We start from the raw sequence: 20,170 nt of genomic DNA, 5'->3' as shown, positions 1-20,170 counted from the left end.
GCCCCTCCCTCCATGCTCCCCACCCAGTCCTGCTCTTTCTTCCCCAAGGCTCATTAAACCTAAGCCTAGGGTGGGGCCTGCTTGATTCCTCCCTGCCTCAGTCACGCCCATTCCCTCCATAAACTCTCCCACTTCTCTCCCGCACTGAGCTCACTACCTGAATTCAATCCATCATCATTTCCTGCCTGCCTTGTGATTGGGTTTTCCTGTTTATACTCTTAGAATCCTTCCTTCTCACAGAAACCAGTTAGAAGTTAAAAACCTAAATTGGACTCTGTCAGTTCCCCGCTTAAAACCCCCCACTTCTCACTGGACTTAGGAAAAAACTCAAGTCTTCGCCTCTGTCCTCAAGGCCCTGTGTGGTCTGGCCTCAGCCCGCCTGTCCCTCCCCTCCCTCCTTCCCCGGCACTCTCCCTGCTCCAGCCACACTGGCCTTCATGGAGCTTCCTTGGATGCTTATTCCACGGGCTGTTGATTCTCTCTCTCAATTGTTCCCAATCTGGGATCTTTGCCTCGTGGCTCTTTCTCACCTCCAGGTCTTCAGATGGCAGCTGAAGTGTCACCTCCTCAGAGAGGGACTGTTTGTGAACCTCTGCCTTAAGTTGGTCCCCACTCTCCTTATTCTCTCGTCCAGCACTTTTTATTATTGATTATACATCTGTTTATTTCCTTACGAAATGTCTCTCCAATGAGAACACTAGCTCTGGAAGAGCAGCCCTGGGGGCTGCTTTATCCTCTCCCCACTGTGTTTGTCCAGCTCAGCGCCTGGCACACGGGTGGGTGCTTCATTCACTGCACAGAAGAATGACTGAATCTATATTGTAAACCTCTTTAATGACTCACTAGCAAGAAAGCCACATCCTAAAGGGGCTCCCCCTTTTCTTTTCTGCCTCATTCTGTGGACATTCTGTGGACATTCATTTAAGTGGAACATGACAAGGTGTATAAGCAAAGTCGTGTAGTGGCTTCATGGAGCCCAAGAGGTCGTAGACTCCAGGCATCGAAAGACTGAATCATGACCAGCCCAAGACAACAGGACTATCTACGGGAACCATAATTTAATCAAGTACCTGTCAGTCAATCAGTCATCAATTGTTGAGCAAATATTTAATGAGCCTTTCCCATATGCTTATCTTTATGTGAAGAGCTAATCAAATCCCGTGAGTTCTTTAAAGACCCGGCACCATTGCCTCCTCTGCCAGGGAGTCCCTCGGATTGTTCCAGCCTCTTTGACCACTTTCCTTTGACTTTCCACTTCCTTGAGAGGTGAGTCCCACGGCAGCCGGCACCACTCACATCACCTTTTCAACCCGGGGGTCTTACCTTGAATGGGGGAGAAGAGCTTGAAGATGAGGGGACAGGCCAAGACAACAACCTGGCCCCGAGGGGTGGCTGGCCAGCAGGTGAGGTTGTCCCACATCTTGCTGCAGCCTATGGGGGTAAGGCAGAGGACACATGGGTCAGCACAGTGCGGGTGCCTCCAGCCCTGGGGCCTGAGGTCATAGGCATCCACTCTCTTCCTCCCTCTGCCGGGCTCCCACCTCAAGGAGCCTCCAGTCTGAGAGGGAAGGCACAGGCTTGCCCAGGCTGCATGGAGCCTGTCCTGACAGGGAGGCAGGGAGGAGGCCTGACTACAGTTCTTTGGTCCTTAGTGAGGGATAGAGCGCCCCCTGGGGATGTTTCCAATGCCAGTGGTGGTTTTGATTGTTACAGCAGTAGGGGGGCCTCACTGGCATTTGATGGGCAGCCACCAGGGATGCCAGATAGGCAACTCCTGCACAATGATGAATTGTCTCACATTCTGCATGGCTTCCAGATGAGCCACTGGCCATATGTATAGGTGAAAACCTTTCGTAATGAACAGAGCCTAGACTCTTATACCATTTTACATATAAACACAAGCCATTTACTTTATTATTTATTTACTTATTTTTTGAGACGGAGTCTCACTCTGTCACCCAGGATAGAGTGCAGTGGTGCAACCTTGGCAACCTCTGCCTCCTGGGTTCAAGCAATTCTCCTGCCTCAGCCTCCCGAGTAGCTGGGACTATAGGCCTGTGCCACCACGCCCGGCTAATTTTTGTGTTTTTAGTAGAGACGAGGTTTCACCATGTGTGGCCAGGCTGATCTCCAACTCCTGACCTCAAGTGATCCTCCCACCTTGGCCTCCCAAAGTACTGGGATTACAGGTGTGAGCCACTGTGCCCAGCCAACACAAGCTATTTATTGCACAAGTTTAACATACATGGAGTTTTCCAGGAATGCAGCCACTGAGAAAAGGGAGGGAAGATTGTATTTTGTTTTGTTCTGAACTTCACTAAGAGTTGTTCAATGTTTTGGAAAATCATGACACCCATAGCAGTACTGCCTGTGATACTTGAGTCACTGATGCAACTGCCTGTGTCCATCAGTCTGCATTTGTAGGCCTCGCATTCTCAGGATTTATATTTGTAGGTACAACCTTCAGACTACATCTAGTGTGATTATGCTTGAATATGTACATGATACTTTATTATAAATTACTTTCCTTTTAATATTTATCTTACAGTATAGCTAGAACTTTATTTTTAATAAAGTGGATGGGCGTGTGTCCTGAATTTCATATTATGATAATAAAGGAGGCATTAGAAAATGTTTTGAGACTGTCTCAAAAAAAAAAGAACTACATGCACCCCAGTATACTCATCACCCCATCATAGTCTCGCTCTGTTGCCCAGGCTGGAGTGCAGTGGCGCCATCTTGGCTCACTGCAACCTCCACCTCCTGGGTTAAAGTGATCCTCCTGCCTCAGCCTTCTGAGTAGCTGGGATTACAGGCGCCCTCCGCGACACCCGGCTAATTTTTATATTTTTAGTAGAGACGGGGTTCCGTCATGTTGGCCAGGCTGGTCTTGTACTCCTGACCCCAGGTGATTCACACCTGCCTCGCAGCCTCCCAAAGTGCTGGGATTATAGGTGTGAGCCACTGTGCCCAGCCCACACCTAGTTCTTGAACAACACAGATTCCCCCAGTGTGGTCGGATTGTGAATTGTGATGGAGGGGAATAGTTAGGGAACAAATTCAGCAAAAACCCTCCATTGTGGCTGCATTCTCTGCCACAGCTATCAGCCTTGCAGAGCCTGGCCAGTGAAAGATGCACAGTGGGGTCTCCAGGGGTCTGCTTTAATAGGCACATGCAAATGCCATCATTTAGTCTGTTCAGGAGCTGCATGCCCCTGACGGACTAGGACTGCTCTGGACCCGTCCCATGCAGGAGGCTTAATTGTCTCTTTGCAATCCTGCCAGTCCCATAGATTTGCTCAGAAAACCCAACCCCCTGAGCCAAAGTCAACGCCAGCTTGGCCAAGCCCAGCCCAGCCCAGCTCAGGTCCGAAGGTTCACAAGTTCTTAAGAAGGGGGTCTGGGAAGAGGAGGTGGAGGGACATCCTTACTTGGGGAAGAGGCTCAGGACTCTGTGTGTTGGAGTGGGCTGGCAGCAGCAAGGGGCACCTTCTGGGGCTGCAGCAGTCAGGCCACACCTATAGCTAAAGCCTGAGGAGGACACCTGGATCCCCAGGGCTTGACCAGAGATTGCAGCCTCCCTTAGTCATGGACCCTGACCACTTTTCCCTGTCTTGAGGGCTCTTGTGGCCTCACGCTGGCTGCCAGTCCCTCTTCCATTCTGGGCCAGCCTCTCTGAAAGCCGAGTAGGGGCACTTCAGGTCAGTCAAACCCTGCTGGGGGTTCCAGACCCTGTTAAGAATATCAGCAAACACTCATATAACCTTTGCATGTGCCAGGCACTGTTCTAACCTCTTTGGATGAATGACTTATTTAACGCTTCCATTTCACAGATGAGGAAACAGAGGCACAGCGTGATTGGACAACCAGCTCAAGGTCATGTTGCTGGTAAGTGGTACAGTATATTCACATGTTCCCACTCCTCTCGGTCGGAAGGGCTGTCATTTCTCTGGGAATTTTGCCGCTGCTGGACTTTGTTTACCCCTCTCTGACGGTGCTGGGCACGCCCTGTTATGCAGACTGGCTATTGTGTCTGGGTGCCTGCCAGACTTTGGGCTCTCTAAACCTCCGGCGGCCAGCACAGGCTGGGGAGTGAATCCGGGGCTGGGTCTCTGGCCTTGAGTTCTGCTTCACTGTGGTGGGACAGAAGAGAGGAAACCAGGCCCTGCCCTTGGGAGGCCACACTTGGCCTCAAGGAATCTTAGCATGACCAAGGCTGGGCTGTGAACTAGTGCTGGGGTGAGGGCAGCCAGCAGGGCAGGGAAGCAGGACGAGAGGCCAATATGAGGGACATGGTTGGGGAAGCAGGGGACGGGGTGACAGCCATGAATATACTTGGTACCTGGAATGGCCTGTTGTCCTGGGCTAGGCAATGGGAATATTTCCTGTGTGCCTGCCCTAATGAGGCCCCGCAGGTCCCATCACACATGTCACCAGGCCTATAGAAATACAGGGCCCAGGCTGGCTGTGTGTGCTCACAGGTGGGGCTGTGCCCCCACCAGGAAAGCCCAACCCAGAGCTTGGGGTAAGGGTTGGTGAGGCAAGGTGAGGTGGGGCCTCTGCTGTGTCATTCTGTAGACTTGTGTGCACACAGAGATACACACACTGATGTTTACATGCCAGTACACAGAACACCAGGCACACATGCAAACATGCACACATGTACACTTACCTGAACACAGGCAACAGACACAAGCAAATGGGCACAGAGAGACACACAACTCACAGAGACATACATTCAGAGAGACAGACATGTCTGGGTGTACCACTGACACTCACACTGATAGACATACAAGCCACACAGAGACACAGCACACTGGGCAGACACACCTAGGCATGTCCACAGATGGCATGTGCCCATGCTTAAATAGACACACACTTCTGACTCACAAAGATACTCAGAGTCAGACACAGAGCTATAGACCCCAGAGGCAAGACGCAGCTCCAGACAGACATGGGCCAGGAGTGCATACCTAGATGTGCATGAACATGCACAGAGCCCTACACAAGGCCACAGGCAGACTCATGGCCACAACCTATGCCCGCCCTTCTCTGCATCCCAGCCTGGCTGCTGGTGACAGGGTGTTGGCACCCAACGGGAACGCTGTGCCAGCAGTGACCTCATCGGAATCACGAGGGTGGCCTACCCCTCGGCATGGGAGGTGCGCAGTGGAGTCTAGAGTCCGGGCCTCTCGGGGCTGCCTATGATCCCACCGTTGGGGCCTGCCAAAGCCTATCTGCACCTGGTCCTGGCTCCCTGCACTGGTGGAGTGGGGTGGGGCCTGTAGGTAGTGGGCAGGCCCAGCCACCCCTGGACCCATGCCTCAGTCTCTGGGCCCTAGAGTCAAGGGGTTGTCCTGCTTTGAGATCAGGGTAGGCAAAGCCCATCTGTGAGGCTACACTTACTCACTGACAGAGCAGGAGGCAGACAGCCTGGACACCAGGGCCAAGAAGAAGGACCTGGAAGGAGTTACATAACTGTCAGCTTTAGAAGGTGGAAGGGGAACTAGGGAGCCAGGAAGATGTAAAGATGCTCCCTGCTCCTGAGCAAGGCTGTTACATAAGTGTAAGCTCAGCCTCAGGGAGATAGCCTGGGATGGAGGCCCAGAATGAGCCCAGCCATCTCACTGCCTCCAGCCCAGACGTGCCAGGCTGCTGTCCCTGGCAGTAAGACTTGAACCTGCCAACCATGCCCCATTCCCCATAGGAAGTCTGCCTCAGTGCCTCCCACCTTTCCAGACTCTCCGTTTCTCCAAACCTGCTCACCCCTCCAAGTCTGGTTCAAGTGGTACCAAATAATTCCACCCATTCTTACCTGGAGCTGCTGAGCCAAAAAGAGGGTGCTGTCATCTGTCCTGATAGCCCTGCTGTCCAGTCTAGGTAGCTGGGCACCACCCTTCACACTGCCAGGTGGAGCTCTCCCAGCCCCCTGAGGAGGAGTGGCTGGGCCTCTGGGGCTGACCTTGACTGGTCTCATCAACCAAATAATGAGCTGATGGTTCATCTGGTCACTAAGGGTGGGTTGGGATGGAGAAGCCAGTGTGTGCGCCTGTATGTGTATGCTTAGGGGCTGGGCGTGTGTGTGTGTGTGTGTGTGTGTGTATGTGTGTGGCGTCACTATGGGTCCTCTGGGTGTGGCAGAGGCAGAGCCTGGGGTTGAGAGGGAGGAGTGAGCCTAAGTTTCCAGGCTGAGTGTTGGCTGTGGTGAGTATTCCACATCTGTCCAGACAAAACTTATGCCCTTTCTTGCTCTGGACCCCTAAGATGGCTTTGAGCTTCCATGCGGTCCCTGTGGGGGTCACATATTGTGACTGAATGTCCCTCTTCTTCCTTTGAGATGCTAACAGTACAATGTTATAATCCTGGAGTATGGTATTATGGGGCTAGTTCTCCCCATGTCAGCTCCTGGGTGTCCCGGAACCTGCCTACCCTCATTGGTCACAGGTCCCCCACCACGCAGCATGCTGGGCCTTGTGTCCCGGGTGGGCTGGCTGCCATGGAGATCTTCACTTTTCCTGGAGAAGAGGGATAGGGACCCCCAGAGGCAGAGTTGGCTCCATGTACTTTTCAGAACCCCGATTTAGTATGTCCTCCTCAGCTGCAGCTGGGAGCTCCCCAGACCTGGGGTGGGAATGTGGAAGCCTGTTAGCCCCTTTCTTCTTCCATCTGGCTCCCCAGCCGCTCCTCACCATCATCCAACAAATGTGGAACGAACGTGACTTGGATCTCAGCTCGAGACATGAGGAATCGTGGACTCCCTGGGGGCATGCAGCCCCCCCTCTCCCCATGGGGGCCTCACCTGTTGTCTCATTCTCCAGCTGGGCCTCCTCCAGGCACTGCTTGTGCTGCACCTCGATCATCTGCACATAGTCACACTCCTCCTGCAGCCTGGCTGCCTGGCCGCCCTGGGGACAAAGACAGGGAGGGCCCATCAGCCTTGTTCATAGACTCGGGAGCACAAGGCCCAGTCTCTGGATGCACCTGCCCTCTCCCTGGAAGAGATCCAAGTTCCATATGGAACCCCAATACCAACCCCAGACTGAAACCTGAACCTGACTCCAACCTGTTGTCCATTGCCCCCAAACCTGGGTCGGCCCTGAGGACCCTGCCACAGCTTCTTGATGGCTCCCCCAATAGTGCTGCAGCTATAACTGCTTTGTCTCTTTGTGGGTGGCACAACTCCAGATGGTGGCAAGAGGGCCTCCCCTTAGAGGCCTGAGCTGGCCCTCTGGACTCTGCCACTCTCCAGCTTGGCTTGAGTCTGTCCCTGTCTCGGTCTCCCTGATGAGTGGGGCCAGCTCATGCTATTACTCTGTTATGTGGAATTGGATCCTGGCCTCTGGTTTCCACTGCCAGCCCCAGGAAGAATCCAGGAGTCTAGCTGTATTTTCCAGCTGCTGTCATTCCAGGATTCTGTGCTCAGTCCCCTGGGTCACCAGGCTAGGAAGGGGATTCTGGCCTTCCTTGCCCAGACCTCACCTGTCTCCTTTTTAGTTTCTAAATAATTCAAGCTATACCAGATCTACTGAGGGTAGGGAGGTTTAAGGAAGTAAGAGAGCACCTCTAGGATCCCACCAGGCCTCCCCTGTCTCTGGAAAGTGAAGAGAAGGGATGGAAAAGCCCAAGCTTCTCCCCTGCCCCTCCCTGTACCCTGGCCAGGGATCAGGGGTGGGTCAGACCATGGTGACTGGGGACACTGACCTTGTGGAAGACATGTGAGTGGGGTGATGGCTGTCTGGGAACAGCCAGAAAAATGTAGGTCTTGGGAGCTCTTAGATGGGCTAGGGTGGGTGAAGGCCTCCATGGAGGAAGCGTTGGGCTGGCAGCAGCTTCTGCGTCTTTGGCTTTAGAAAAGTGGCTGCTGGCCCCGGCAACCCCACACCAGTTTCCTCATCTCTGCCTGGGGAGAATGTTGGTTTCCACCAGGGCCATAGGAGAGAGTCCAGCAAGACCACTCCAGAGTCGGACATTCTCAGTGTCTCCTCCAACTTGTCCCTCCCACCCTGGGACAGGATTCTTACCTCCCTGGGCCTCAGTTTCTCTGTAGGCTACATGGGCCTCAACCACCTCCCCTGCTGACTTAGAGATTTCTTGAAGTGGGTCTGTGGGAAGAGCATAGGTAGGGGACCTTCCTTTAAGGAGGTCCCTCCTGGCCTGCAGGCACCAAAGTGCTTAGTACTTTGACCATTGTTTTAAGTAAATCAGCTCCATTTACTGGGATGTGCATCCCAGCTGGCAGCCAGCAATCCTTTGCTGTGGAGGGAGAGGGGTCCAAGCTGAAGCTGAACAACTCAGTGCCTAAGAGGCTGTACAGCCAAGTCCCTTCCACCCCAAACAGCTCTCTCATTCCTGTTGAGGGCTCTCTGGTAGAGCTTCTGTCTCACAGGTCACCTGAAGGCCAACACTCCCAGAAGCAGCTAGCACCATGGTTGACCTCGTCCAGGTCCAGGGAAGGCCTCCCTCTTCAAGACTCCTTTAGATTTCCCCAGAATCCAGACCTCACCTGTGTTGCCCTGAAAGCTGCACAGTGAACTTGAGCTCCATCTTGCACCTTTACCAGCCAACCGGGGTAAAGACATTAGCTGGTAAGTCATTTAAAATGTATTGAAAGTAACACAGTTGTGTGATGGAGCATGATACAGTTATTCGTATAACTGTTAAAAGACAGGAGGCTTCAAGGAAACTGTGTCTGTGGTTCCTCTTTGGGGTCATGTGCTTCCTCTCTTTTCCATAAGGGTTACTCAGGCTGAAATGCTGAAGACACTCTGTCTCAAGGGATTTGTGGCTGGTTCATCCTCAAGTATAGGGGGAAGAGTGGCCAGGTAGATCTCAGAGGTGGCTTCCGGAAGAGGAACCTGGGTACCGGCCACCCTGCCTTGTATCCCATCATTGGTCTGTCTTGCCTGTCTTGGAGCACATTTCTCACCAAGGTACCATCCCAACCCCATTTCCCACCAGCAATAGGGTTCATTCTACTTTCTGGCCCCTTTCCAGCCTCTCCTGATTCTCCTGTCCATTCTCACCTCTCATGACACTGTAACCTGAAAACAGGATGGATGTTAGTGGATATTTATTGTTTCTGCCTTCCACCATCTTTTGCTCTCTTCTGATGCCATGTTCTCCTCTGTGTCTAGGAAACAACCTCCTTCCCTACCTCCAGTTCATGGAGTGCTGATGAACTCTCTTCCAGGGGATTGACATGTGACCAAGGCTTAAGTCAATCAGAGCATTCCTGGCCACAGTGCCTGACACATAGCCCGAGTCAGGCTACTCAGAGCCGGGAGGCTCACTCCTGGGACTTTGGATTAAGTGATTAAGCAAGTGAATTTGCTTTTTCCCACTGGACTGGAAACCTTAAAGGAAGCAAGGGCTCAAGCTTCTGCTGTCTTCTTGTTGACAAGTGGAACACAGGGATGAAAACTACACAGCTGAAGGCAGAATAGACAGATGGAGAAAAATCAGGTTCTCTTAATATTGTCTGGGTCTGTGAATGCAGCCATACCTGAAACCAGCCCTACTGCTAGCAACATGAGCTGATGCCTTGCCTTCATAGCTTGGCTCAGTTGAGTTTTCTGTTGGTCGCTGTAAACAAAAGTGTCCAGCCTTGCCCTCTGAGGGCAGGACAACGGACGCCCTCACTTTCTGGGCCATCTTAAGCCAGGACTGTGGCCATGTAGTTTGCCAAGAAATATTTGTTTCTCAATCACCATGGGTGCCTAGGATTTCCAGCAGCTTTGGCTTGCAACTCTCTGAGGGTGGAAGAGTGTTGGGTCAATTTCTCCAGCCAACTCTGCTCCCTCAGCTGCACAGACACAGAGCCTTTCCTTAGAGGCAGTTTGGAGAGAAAGGAGGGGTGGGTACTGAAGCCTGTGGTGTTTATGAAAAAGTGGGTGTGGTCTGGAAGATGAGCTCTCTCTTTGTCACAATTTAGTTTAGTGTTGAGCCCTATCTGGGGAGGGGTAGAGGAAATGGAGACCCAAAGAGGGACCTGAGGTCACCCAGCAAATGCGCATTCCCAGATGGGACCTAAGTCTCTGACCGCTGGTCTGGACTGCATCAGTCCTTCTCCACAGCCTCGCCTTGGGTCCTCTGGTCAACCATTGCCCTTTGAGGGACCGGGCCAGGGCAGCTCCCTCTAGTCCTTATCACTGAGGAATTCAGGCAGACTTTGGACTTCCTCTCCCACTTACTTATTTCCCTATTCTAAACATCCTCATTATCCCTCTGGACTTCAGGCACACAGAGAGAGTTGAAAAATTCCCTGGCTGAATATAGCCAAGCCTACTGATCTTGGGGAAGTGTTCCAGGGTGGGATATAGCTAGAGTCTGGGCTTCCTACAGAATAGGTATGCTGTACTCATTCTGTAGAGGTAGGTCATGGAGGATGTGCGAGTTAGACAATTAGAAGTGGAGTAAGAGCACCCCAGAAAGTAGAGCAGCGTGTGTGCAAGCATGGAGGCATGAAAATGCCTAATACATGCAAGGTTGCGAGAAGCCTGGTGTAGCTGCAGCAAGGAGTTCCAGGGGCATCGGGAGACAAGTTGAGAGATGTAGACTGGGGTAGGATTGGGAAGGGCCTGGAATGCCAGTTTTCAACGTGAGCTTTCACTCCTAGGCCATGGGGGCCAACAGATACTTGAACTAGGAGACTGAGGATGGGGGATGCACATTTTACAAAGATCCCTCAGGTTGCAGGTGGTGGGGCTGAAAGCTATTGCACCAGTCTAGGCAGGAACTAATGAAGCCTGGGCAGGACAGTGGATACAGAGAAGAGGGGGCATAGAGAGGAGGGGGCAGGTGGAATGAACAAGACTTGGTTAGTTCCTGTCTCCAACTAGACTCAGGATTCTCCTGCCAACTCCCTGTCATTCACCTCCCACATCCAGCTAACACCATGGCAGAGGACAGAAGAAGATCAGGATGGAAGAGATGCTGTGGACTTCTTCAGTCTTGCCTGGGTTCCTTCTGGGCTTAGGAACTCCTGTCCTAAAGAAGGTGCTGAGAGCCCAGCCTGGCCCAAAACTCTCTAGCCTCAGCTCAACTGCAGGGTCAGGCTGTCTTTAAGCTTACTTTTTGGAGCTCAGTCCGGCACAGGAATTGGTGAGGGGCTAGAGAGAAAGCCCTGCTTTTGCCTCTCCATGTGGGGTTCTCTGATATCTGGAGCAAAGGCTAGGTGTGGTGATGGGGGTATGGGTGAAGATGCTGGGAGTTGTAGCTGTTAGATGCAAGGGGCTCTGAAAGACAGGGTGGGCCACGCTCAGGTTCGTAGGCCATGTTCAATCTCCTCAAGGGAAGCCTGAGACCACAGCTACTGCCTCGAATCAGAAGCCCCAGCCTCGTCATCTGGGGCCAGGGAACTAGGGCAGGAGGAGCCAAGTAGCGCAGCAGGAAGCATGAGTCCCTCTGAGGAGCAGCTGGTCTCTGAGAAGAGCACAAAATGCAGCAGGCTGGATAAGGTGAAGCAGGAGAAAAAACTATCTGCAAATTACCAAGCATGCGGAGCCTCCATGGATGATTTGTGCTTCTGAGGTTTGTCAAGAGGGCTATTTTACTTTTTTCCTGCCTGCAACTGTTAATGGAGGCAGGGGAATGGGAATTAGAGGACAGGGGGCTCAGGAGTGGTTCCATTTACCCTCTCCCCCATGACCCCAGCCCTTTACAGAAACCATCTCATATCGCATGACTTATTTGCTCTACTCCGCCAGCCCCCTGCTGAAATCATGGGGTAAAAAAGAGACACGAGGGAATGGAGGAGCCAGAGAGAAAGCAGTGTGATCACAGGCACACAGGACAGCAGCCCAGCTTCCCATCCTTGCTGGCTTTTGCATGTGAGTGGGCGAGGACGTGCAGACCTTGTAGTTGGGAGGCAAGAAGGGAGAGAGGAGAGAAAAGGTGGGAGGAGGAAAGGGCAGGAAAGGAGCAGGTAAAGGACATACAAAGGTAAGTTGGATCATGGGATCCAGGAGTCACAAAAGAGAGGAGAAACATGCTCCCAGCTTTGCAGAAAGCGCTAAAGGAAGTCAAAATAAGACTTCCCCTCACTGTGGAGCAGCCTGCTAGGGTGATGGGAGTGTGCAATAGTTTGACCTGGGCAGTGGTGACACAGGTGTACACATATGTCACAATTCACTGAGCTGTCAATTCAGATTTGTGCATTTTACTAATTTTAAAAATATCTAAAGTGCCAGCACAGCATGGACATGCCATAGCTCACCCTGGAAGTAGTCGCCCCTCTTCATGAGGTGGCAGAGCCTAGTTCAGACCACAGGTTCTAGAATGAGACTGTCTGCCGCTTCCTGTCTGGATGACTTGGGCAATTTACTCAACCTCATCTATAAAATGGGGACAACAACAATACCACCTACTTCTAGAATTGGGGTTGAGGGTCACATGTAAAAGACACCAGCCAGGCACCAGGAGCATTAGCAGTGACTGTCAAAGCTCTAGTCGTCCTCATGCCAGGCTGCCCCTGCCGTCCACACCCAAGCCTAGCCACAGCTGTAGTGCCTTGCATAACCCCAGGCAGGCTGAAGTTCCTACCCACTGACAAGTGCCAGCCACACCCACCAGAAGTCTCGAGTCTGCCAGTTTGCTTCGCCCTGTACTGATTTCTCTTCTCTTCCTTGTATCTTTACATCCCTTTGCCAACAGCCCAAAGCCTCCCCGCTGCAAATTCATTTTTTTTTTTTTTTGCCAGCCTCACTTCCTCTTGGGGAAGGCTGAACTCTGGTAGAAGAGGAGAATGAGAACTGCTGTGTGAGGGTTGATGGGGTTGGGGAGGAAGAGGGGGAGACAGAGGGATACAGGATTGAGCTCGGGAGAAGAAGAACTTTCCACATCTCAGAGTGATATCAAGACAAGGGCTCTCATAATTAGCAGAACCCGAGCACAGACATTCCCATCTAAGGGTTCTTCTTGGAAGGTTTCTTTCGGGGGCATGAAGCCTTTATTTGCAGAGGAACACAGGCTAAGCATTTAGTTTAAATCCTCTGCTGCTTGTTTGTGATCCTGGCCACACCTAGGAAACTGAGTTTGCAGGACTCAGCTTATAAACACAGTGCCTGTGGGTGACATCGGTGTTGGAGCCACCTGCAGAGGGCTGGACTCCAGCACAGGCAGCCACAAGGCTATGAGTCCTTAGTACATGGAGGTTGGTTGGTGACCTCTTCCCCCTCCTCTGGTGACCTGCTGTGCAGGAAGAACTTGTTTTGAAGTTAGCTAGTAGGAGGCACTTCCTGAGAGATAATAAGCAGCATGAGATGGGCTGCATGAAAAGACTAGGTCCTGCCCAGTGGAGCCCAGCCTGACTCTCACTGCCAAGGCACCTGGCTTTCTCCCTTCCAGCTCGCTGGACAGTCCTGTCAGACGCAGACATGAAACTCCTGCGAGAAGACCAAGCCCTGGATAATATCACCACTCGTCCTGTGGCGCTTCATTACATTCCAGCTGGGGATATTTGAAAGATATTAAGCAATTCCTGTCAATTTTGTTAGGTGTAATGACAGTATGATAGTTATATAGAAGAGTGTCCTTTGGTTTTAGAGATGCGTTCTGAAATGATTTGGGGTAAAAGGTCAGGAAGTTTATAATTTACTTTAAAATACTTCAGCTCAAAAGCAAATGAAGCATATATTACTTGTTAGATGTTAACAATAGTCAAACCTCGGAATTGGGTATTTGCGCTTTCATTATAATATTCTCTCTGCTTGTTTATAAATTTTCACCAAAAAAGTAAAAATTTGAAACACTATACACGTGGTGGAGAGATTAAAATGCTTTTTCTTCTTCAGAAATAATTCTAAGGGGCCAGGCGCGGTGGCTCAGGCCTGTAATTCCTAGCACTTTGGGAGGCTGAGGCAGGCAGATCACCTGAAGCCAGGAGTTCGAGAGCAGCCTGGCCAACATGGCGAAACCCTGTCTCTACTAAAAATACAAAAATTAGCCAGGCATGGTGGCGGGAGCCTGTAATCTCATCTCCTAGGGAGGTTGAGGCAGGAGAATCGCTTAAACCCGGAAGCTGGAGGTTACAGTGAGCCAAGATCACACCACCACACTCCAGCCTGGGTGACAGAGCAAGACTCCATCTCAAAAAGGAAAAAAGAAAAGAAAAGAAAAGAAATACTTCTAAGTTATGTGAGAGAGTTTGTACATACTGACATTTTCAATAGGTACAATAAAAATCATTTTGTATTGGAAGTCAAATGGGGTAAGGCAGAATCTGGGGGTTGAACAGAAGGGGTTAAGAAAGGGACTAGGCTTTGCATAGTCCCCAGGCCCCATTTCCTGCTCCATGGCCAAAGGGGCCACAGTGAAGGGTCCAGCAATGGCAGAGTTGTGGCAGGTAGAGGTTAGCGCCCCTACCCTTGTCTCATGGCCCATGTTGGACTTCCACTGAGGCTGCCCACGGTGTGAAGGCCCATCTGCTCTGAGAGGCCCCATTGCCTACCTAGGCCTGGAGCCTTACCCCCAAAATGTTTTGGCCACCTCATGAGGACACCTCCCCTAAGCCCAGGACTCCTGCCTGCCCTGGGAACCCCTGGGCAGATGAGGGCCAGAAATAGCTGTATAAGGTTCCACAGGGCTCCCAAGCTGGGGATGGAGGAGAAGGGATGACGGTCACACAGTTCACATAGCCACCTTCACAGCTTTTACTTCCTTCAGAGCTCACAGAAGTCCTGCCTGAAAGACAAACTCCATTTCACAGAGACCCTAGTGCTCCAGGGGTAGATTATATCCCACTCAGGAGGCAGAGTTGGCTCTAGCCCAACCCTCTCCTCCTGCTTCTCCTGCACACTAGGCTGAGGCCTCTCACCTTCCCTTTTGTGGTGAGGACCCTGAGGCCCTTCCACAGAGGTTAAAGATGTTCCCAAGGTCAAGCCATTGCCATGGAGTGGAGTGAGGACCAGCTCTCCTGTCCCCAGCCTGGGCTCCCCAAGGATGCCCTACAAACCTCAGAGAAGGCCTAGTCTTAGTGCACCAGGACCGGAGGGTGGAAACTTTCAAAGGGGCTTGCTTTTCCAGCATGGTACCCTGGGAGCCCTGGCCAGGCCTCACTGAGGTGGTAACCTCACTTGAGGAGGAACCTGACCCAGATGCAGCCATGTTTTCCAAAGCTCATAGGGTGGCCTGCTGGGGGCCAAGAGGGCCTGGGCAGCTGTGGTCAGCCTCTGGAGAGGGTAGAGTCAGGTGGTGGGGGCAGCAGGATGCCGGTGGCGGGGCGAGGCCTTCAGGAGCTGGTGGCCACTAATCAACCTCAGAGTAGGGGAGAAGCCAAGCCTCTCCCAGCTCCTGGGACTCCTCCTTCTGGGGCCAGGCCCATTGGTCCTGTCAACAGAGGCTGTTTTATGGTTTAGGGTGAAAGATTGGCTCATCTGGTCAAACTCTTCAGAGAACCGTCCTGCTTCTTCCAGGGAGCCTCCACTGACTGTTCCTCTCAGCAACCCCTCCCCCGGTTCTAGGAGACTGTACCCCACATCCATCTGGGCCCTTCCTCCTATGTCACTGGGTCTGGTCTCCCACACCAGATAGAGGATTTTCCCAGGAGGAGGCCTATGACTCTCCTCCCCCAGCCTTGTGCTGGGCATTGCCCTGAGCAGTTCTGCTTCTGGATGAGGAGTCCCTGTGCCTGCTGTCTGGGGGGCAGGGGCACTGGAAGGCTTGACAGGTGACCTTGGGGCAGACTTCCTCCTCTGAGACACTGGAGGTTTTCTTTCCTTTTTTTTTTTTTTTTTTTTTTTTGCCTCCCTGTTCAGAGATTTCCCCTTTCCAGGCTGAAGTCAGGGCACCATAAACAGGAGTGATAAGGCCTTGGGCCTTCAACCTGAACTTTGCAGCTGCCATTTTATGACTCTGATAACTCCTGGCACCCCCCCCCAACCCCTGCAGTCACACTGAGTCCAGCTAGAGCAGCATTGCCTGGTGTCCATTCCATGAGGGAGCGATTGGTAGCTGGCGGGGAGGAAGGAGAAGCAAGGAGGGAAACAGGGACCCCTCACTCCAGCCTGCCCTCACCCAGTCCTGGTTGAGTCCCTTCTCCTCTCTCTGTGGACCCAGCTCCTGCACTGGACTGTAAGGAATATGGGAATATAGAGACCCCAGCCCCTGACCTCATAGGATGGCCAGAATAGCCCAGCCTGGGAGGTGGGTAGGGCTGAAGGGTGGAGTTAGAGGGGGAAGGGTCGAGTTGCTTGGAGCAATCAGGGAAGGCTGTCTGGAGGAGGAGATAGAGTTGGGCACTAAACGAATAAGATGTGGAAAGACAGGGGGAGGGTAGGCATTAGAGGGAGGAGACAGATTTGGGCTGTTTCTGAAGTGTGAAGCAGAAGTGGCCTGATGTGAAAGGAGGCCTCTCTGAATCCACTCTGCCCCTGAGCTCAGAAGCCTCTCAGGATGGAGGAATGGGGTGTCAGCAGTGGTTCCAAGATCCCTGGCTCATCCAAGAAGAGTTTGAGTGGCTTGAACCCGGGGTTGGGAGGGCCAGAGGGTTGTTGGAGAGGCCTGGAGGCTTCATGCAAGTTGTGCCAGAGCTGTGGCCTCTGGGACAGAGTTTGGTGAGACTTTGAGTGCTCAAGAGTTTGGTCTCATGGCTGTCATGGGTGGAGGTGAGGCTCCTGCCAATTGTCAGAGGTCTGCTCCTAGGACAGGCAATGAGCTTCCTGTTCCCAGGGTGCTCAAGACATCCGCTAGATGGAAACACAGAGATTCCTGCTCTGGTGGAGGTGATGGTGAGGGAAATGATCATGGGAGAGAATGAACTAGATAATCAAGATTCCTCACCCTCGCCCAGCCAAATTGGAGTGGGCATTTAAGGCCCTACCTAAGCAGCAACTCTAGATTACTCAAGGTCTGGGGTAGGGAGAAAATCAACCTCTGTCTAGGTCTAACTGGTGGCAGACAGATGTGGCTCTTGTGTCTCTGGACCTCGCTTTGCACATCTGTAAAATGGGCTTCAGTAGACTCAATGAGCGCTGAGGTCTTCCCTGTTCTAGAGTGAGATGATCTATGCATCTCCTGCCTCAATCGGCGTCTGCCTCATGGCCCAGGTAAGCCATCCACAGATACACACATCACACCCACACATGGGGCACACGAGTACACATGTATCAAGGGCATACACATATCCACGTTGAGAGGAAGCAGAAGTGGGAGGAAGAGGGAGGCCACTGCTTGTTAGCTTTGGCTTCCTGCTCAGCTCTCTCCGTGCACAGGCCTGGCCCCTCCTGTTAACCATCACCCTTAGCCCCTCACTGCCCACCAGCTTCCACCTTGGGCTCTGGTACCTTTTTGCTCTGCTCAGTGGGAGGGCACAGGAAGGGATGTGCCTGTCACTCACCTGATCCCAAGAGCCCCTTCTCAAATCCTGGGGCCCCCAGCACTGGTTCTGCTGCTAACACCTCCAGACCGTCACAGCACACAAGGACGGCCCTCACATCCTCCCTCTCACCTACGGTGTACCAAACCTTTCATCTCAATCGGCCGCAGTACCTGACCCTGCTCCCACTGACTGCCCCACCCCACTGCTCATTGGCAACCACCACAAGGAAGGCAAGTCTGGGGCCCACTCTTCCCCACTTCCCCTCCATTGATGCTGTGCCTGCTCCCGGCTGCGCTGGGAGGGACTGGGCACGACCAATATCCCAGCCCTCGCGTCTAGGTTCGGTCTGGAGCGGTGGGAGGAGGCGAGACGAGGTGCTTGATGTCCCCTATTCTTCTTACACAGACACGCGCACGGATGGCCCGGCTCCCGCCGCCCCCCACCTCCCCCACCTCCCCCACCTCCCGCAACTCCCAGGCTGCCGGGACTCAGGGCGGCAGGGCGAACACTCACCACCGGCCCAAGGGCGCAGGCGAGGGCGCCTGCCAGCACGCATAGCCAGCGGGCGGGCAGCGGACTTGGCGGGCACATGGTCTGCCCTGAGCCCGCGGCGGGCGGCCCCGCGCGGGCAAAGAGCTGGCGGGCGGCGCACCAGGCGGGCGATGGCCGGGAGCCTGGCAGAGTGGCGCTGGCGCGGTGGCCTCAGAGCTAAGAGGCGCAGCTCAGGGCTGGGGGCGGGCCCCGGGGGCTCGTCTGACGGGCGGCGGGTCTAGCCAATGGATGGGTGGAGGCGGGGCCGCCGCGCAGGTATGGGGCGGGGCTGGGGCCCCCCTGCGAGTGAGGAAGCTCTGCTCTCCCTTTGCCAATCCCACACCTCGGTCTTCCGTCGTGAGACATTTATAGGCCTTCGCCCCTTAAGGCTTATCACCTGGGAATCTCGATACCAGAACACGTCCCATCCTTCCATGCTCCCACCTCCTTACACCCCCTCAGCCCCACCCCAGGGCGCTCCTCACGTCTACCCTCGGAGCCACCTCCTCCAGGAGGCCTCCCAGCCAGCCTCCCCATTTCCCACCTGTGCGCCTCGGAGGGCTCCTGTGCGCAAACCTGATTACGGGACATGAAGTGCCACTTATCTTCGCAGGCTGCGAGCTGAGGCCCAGCATGTGACCTGGGGCCGACAGAGATCGGGTTGTTTGATCCATTTTCAACAGCCCAGATTCGTCCTTTGCGCCGAAGAAGCCGGGCGAGAGGAAGCAAGGGCTCCAAAGAGGCCCGACTCTGGGTTCCTTGGTGTTCCCTACTCTCGGGTGACCTGACGGAGCGCGTTCAGAACCTGCTGGGTGCCCTGGCCCTTCAAGCCTCGGGGGACCTGCTCCAGAGAGGATGGGTTGTCCGCACCCTCGCAGGTCTCGACCAGGGCACCTCCCCAGGGAGGCTGGGCTGCAGCGCCCTCGCGTGGGGAGCGAGGTCTGCTCCCAGCCCGCGGGCCGACTCAGCCGCTGACCTACAACGAACCACAGACCTCCTCCTCCTCCTGAATTCTCTATTTTACAGCTGGGGATACTGGGGTACTGGCCGCCTGCCTCTGGTGCTGAGATTCCAATGGGCGGCGGCTCGGCCGCCGGGTGACACCGGGCCAGCCCCTCCTCTCGTTTATTCTTCCCTGGAACGGGGAGCGGGGTCCCCAGCTCTGCGCCCTGGGAGCGCGTCTTCTTGTGGACCAAGCGCAGGTGGCTGCTGGCCCTCTTTCTACGGGCTCCAGCCTGCACAATCGAGGCTAGAGGTGTGGTCGCGGCGGCAGGATAGCGTGGCTGGCGGAGCAGTGTGATAGAAGGCGGGGCGGAGTTCCGTGGAGAGGCGGAGAGGGCAGCAGGTCCCAGCGCCCTGAGCAGAATGTGCGGCTACCTGAAGGAGGTCCCGCAGGCGCGCAGGAGCTGAACAGCAGGCGCGCAGGAGCTCCCTGAGGACCCACCAGGGCTTCCCTCCCTACAGCGAGGGAACGTCGGAATGCTGCCATGGGTTAGGCTTGAGGGGAGTCGGGGGAAAGCCGGGAAGGGATGAGTACCCTGGCCCTTTCTTCAGGGCGTGCTTACACTTTCTTTCTGCTCTCTCTTCTTCCTCCCCTTTCTTCCTCCCTTCCAGCATTCCAGTCCCTGCACTTGCTCTTTTTCCCTTCCCCACCTCGTCCTTCACTTCCTGCCTACCTCCCTCCTTTCTTCCATGCACATTTATTAATCGCTTTCTGTGTGCCAGGCCCTGTGCTGTGCACTGGGGGCACAGAAGTGGATGGGCGGCATCCCCTTGCCATGAGGGGAACTTTGGGAACTACTGTGCTCCCTGCAATTTCTACCTCCTTCCCGATATAATCAGTGAGGCTGGACACAGGCCCTGCCTTAGATTTGGGAGCTGTAGAGACGCCTCTTTCCTAGCCTTTCTTGAGTTTGTACTCAATCTCCCAGTGGTGGGAGGGTTTGAATGATCCTCAGCCCTCTCCTCAGCTATCCACACCCCTGACGACTGCTGTTAGCTCAGAAATCAGGGGTCTTTGTCTCTCCTTATGACCCTGTGTACCCCGTCTCAGGTCTCAGTTCCCTGGCAGGACAGTGGAATTGTGTCTTTTTCCTGGGAAGTTACTTCTGCTGCCATGGTGTCCTAGGAGCCCTAGATGTGAAGAGCACATCTGTAGGTTTGGGGTGTTGTGAATCCTCAGCCCCCACTCCTCAACACACACATACACACACAGCACCTAGCCAGCTGCAGGATGCTGAAATCCCACCATTAATATGTTATCCCCCCTGGGTTGTTGAAGTTCTCCTGCTCTCTAGAGGACAAGGTTCTTGGACACTTGAGGGT

General features: G+C 53.7%; 1 protein-coding gene across 7 annotated transcripts in view; it reads right to left on the bottom strand.

Annotated features, from left to right (window-relative positions):
- Positions 1-18,479, bottom strand: part of LOC105480270 (vasoactive intestinal peptide receptor 1) — a 35,196-nt gene extending 16,717 nt beyond the window's left edge. For 2 of the 7 annotated variants that reach the window (XM_011738868.3, XM_011738865.2), the window contains exons 1-3: positions 17,828-17,991; positions 6,800-6,905; positions 1,324-1,431 (exon numbers count right to left, since the gene is read on the bottom strand). In XM_011738868.3, the coding sequence (XP_011737170.2) occupies positions 1,324-1,431; positions 6,800-6,905; positions 17,828-17,905 (292 nt within the window). In that variant the 5' untranslated portion in view covers positions 17,906-17,991. Of the gene's footprint in view, positions 1-1,323; positions 1,432-6,799; positions 6,906-17,827; positions 18,000-18,389 lie in introns of those variants that run through there. The other 5 variants (XM_011738871.2, XM_011738867.3, XM_011738866.3 and 2 more) reach the window with 5 other exon arrangements.
- Between the last annotated feature and the right edge of the window lie 1,691 nt (positions 18,480-20,170).

Source organism: Macaca nemestrina, chromosome 2 (genome assembly GCF_043159975.1).
Source record: "Macaca nemestrina isolate mMacNem1 chromosome 2, mMacNem.hap1, whole genome shotgun sequence".
NCBI lineage: Eukaryota > Metazoa > Chordata > Mammalia > Primates > Cercopithecidae > Macaca > Macaca nemestrina.
Note: the sequence above shows the minus strand (reverse complement) of the source record. Positions and strands in the feature narration are given on the sequence as shown.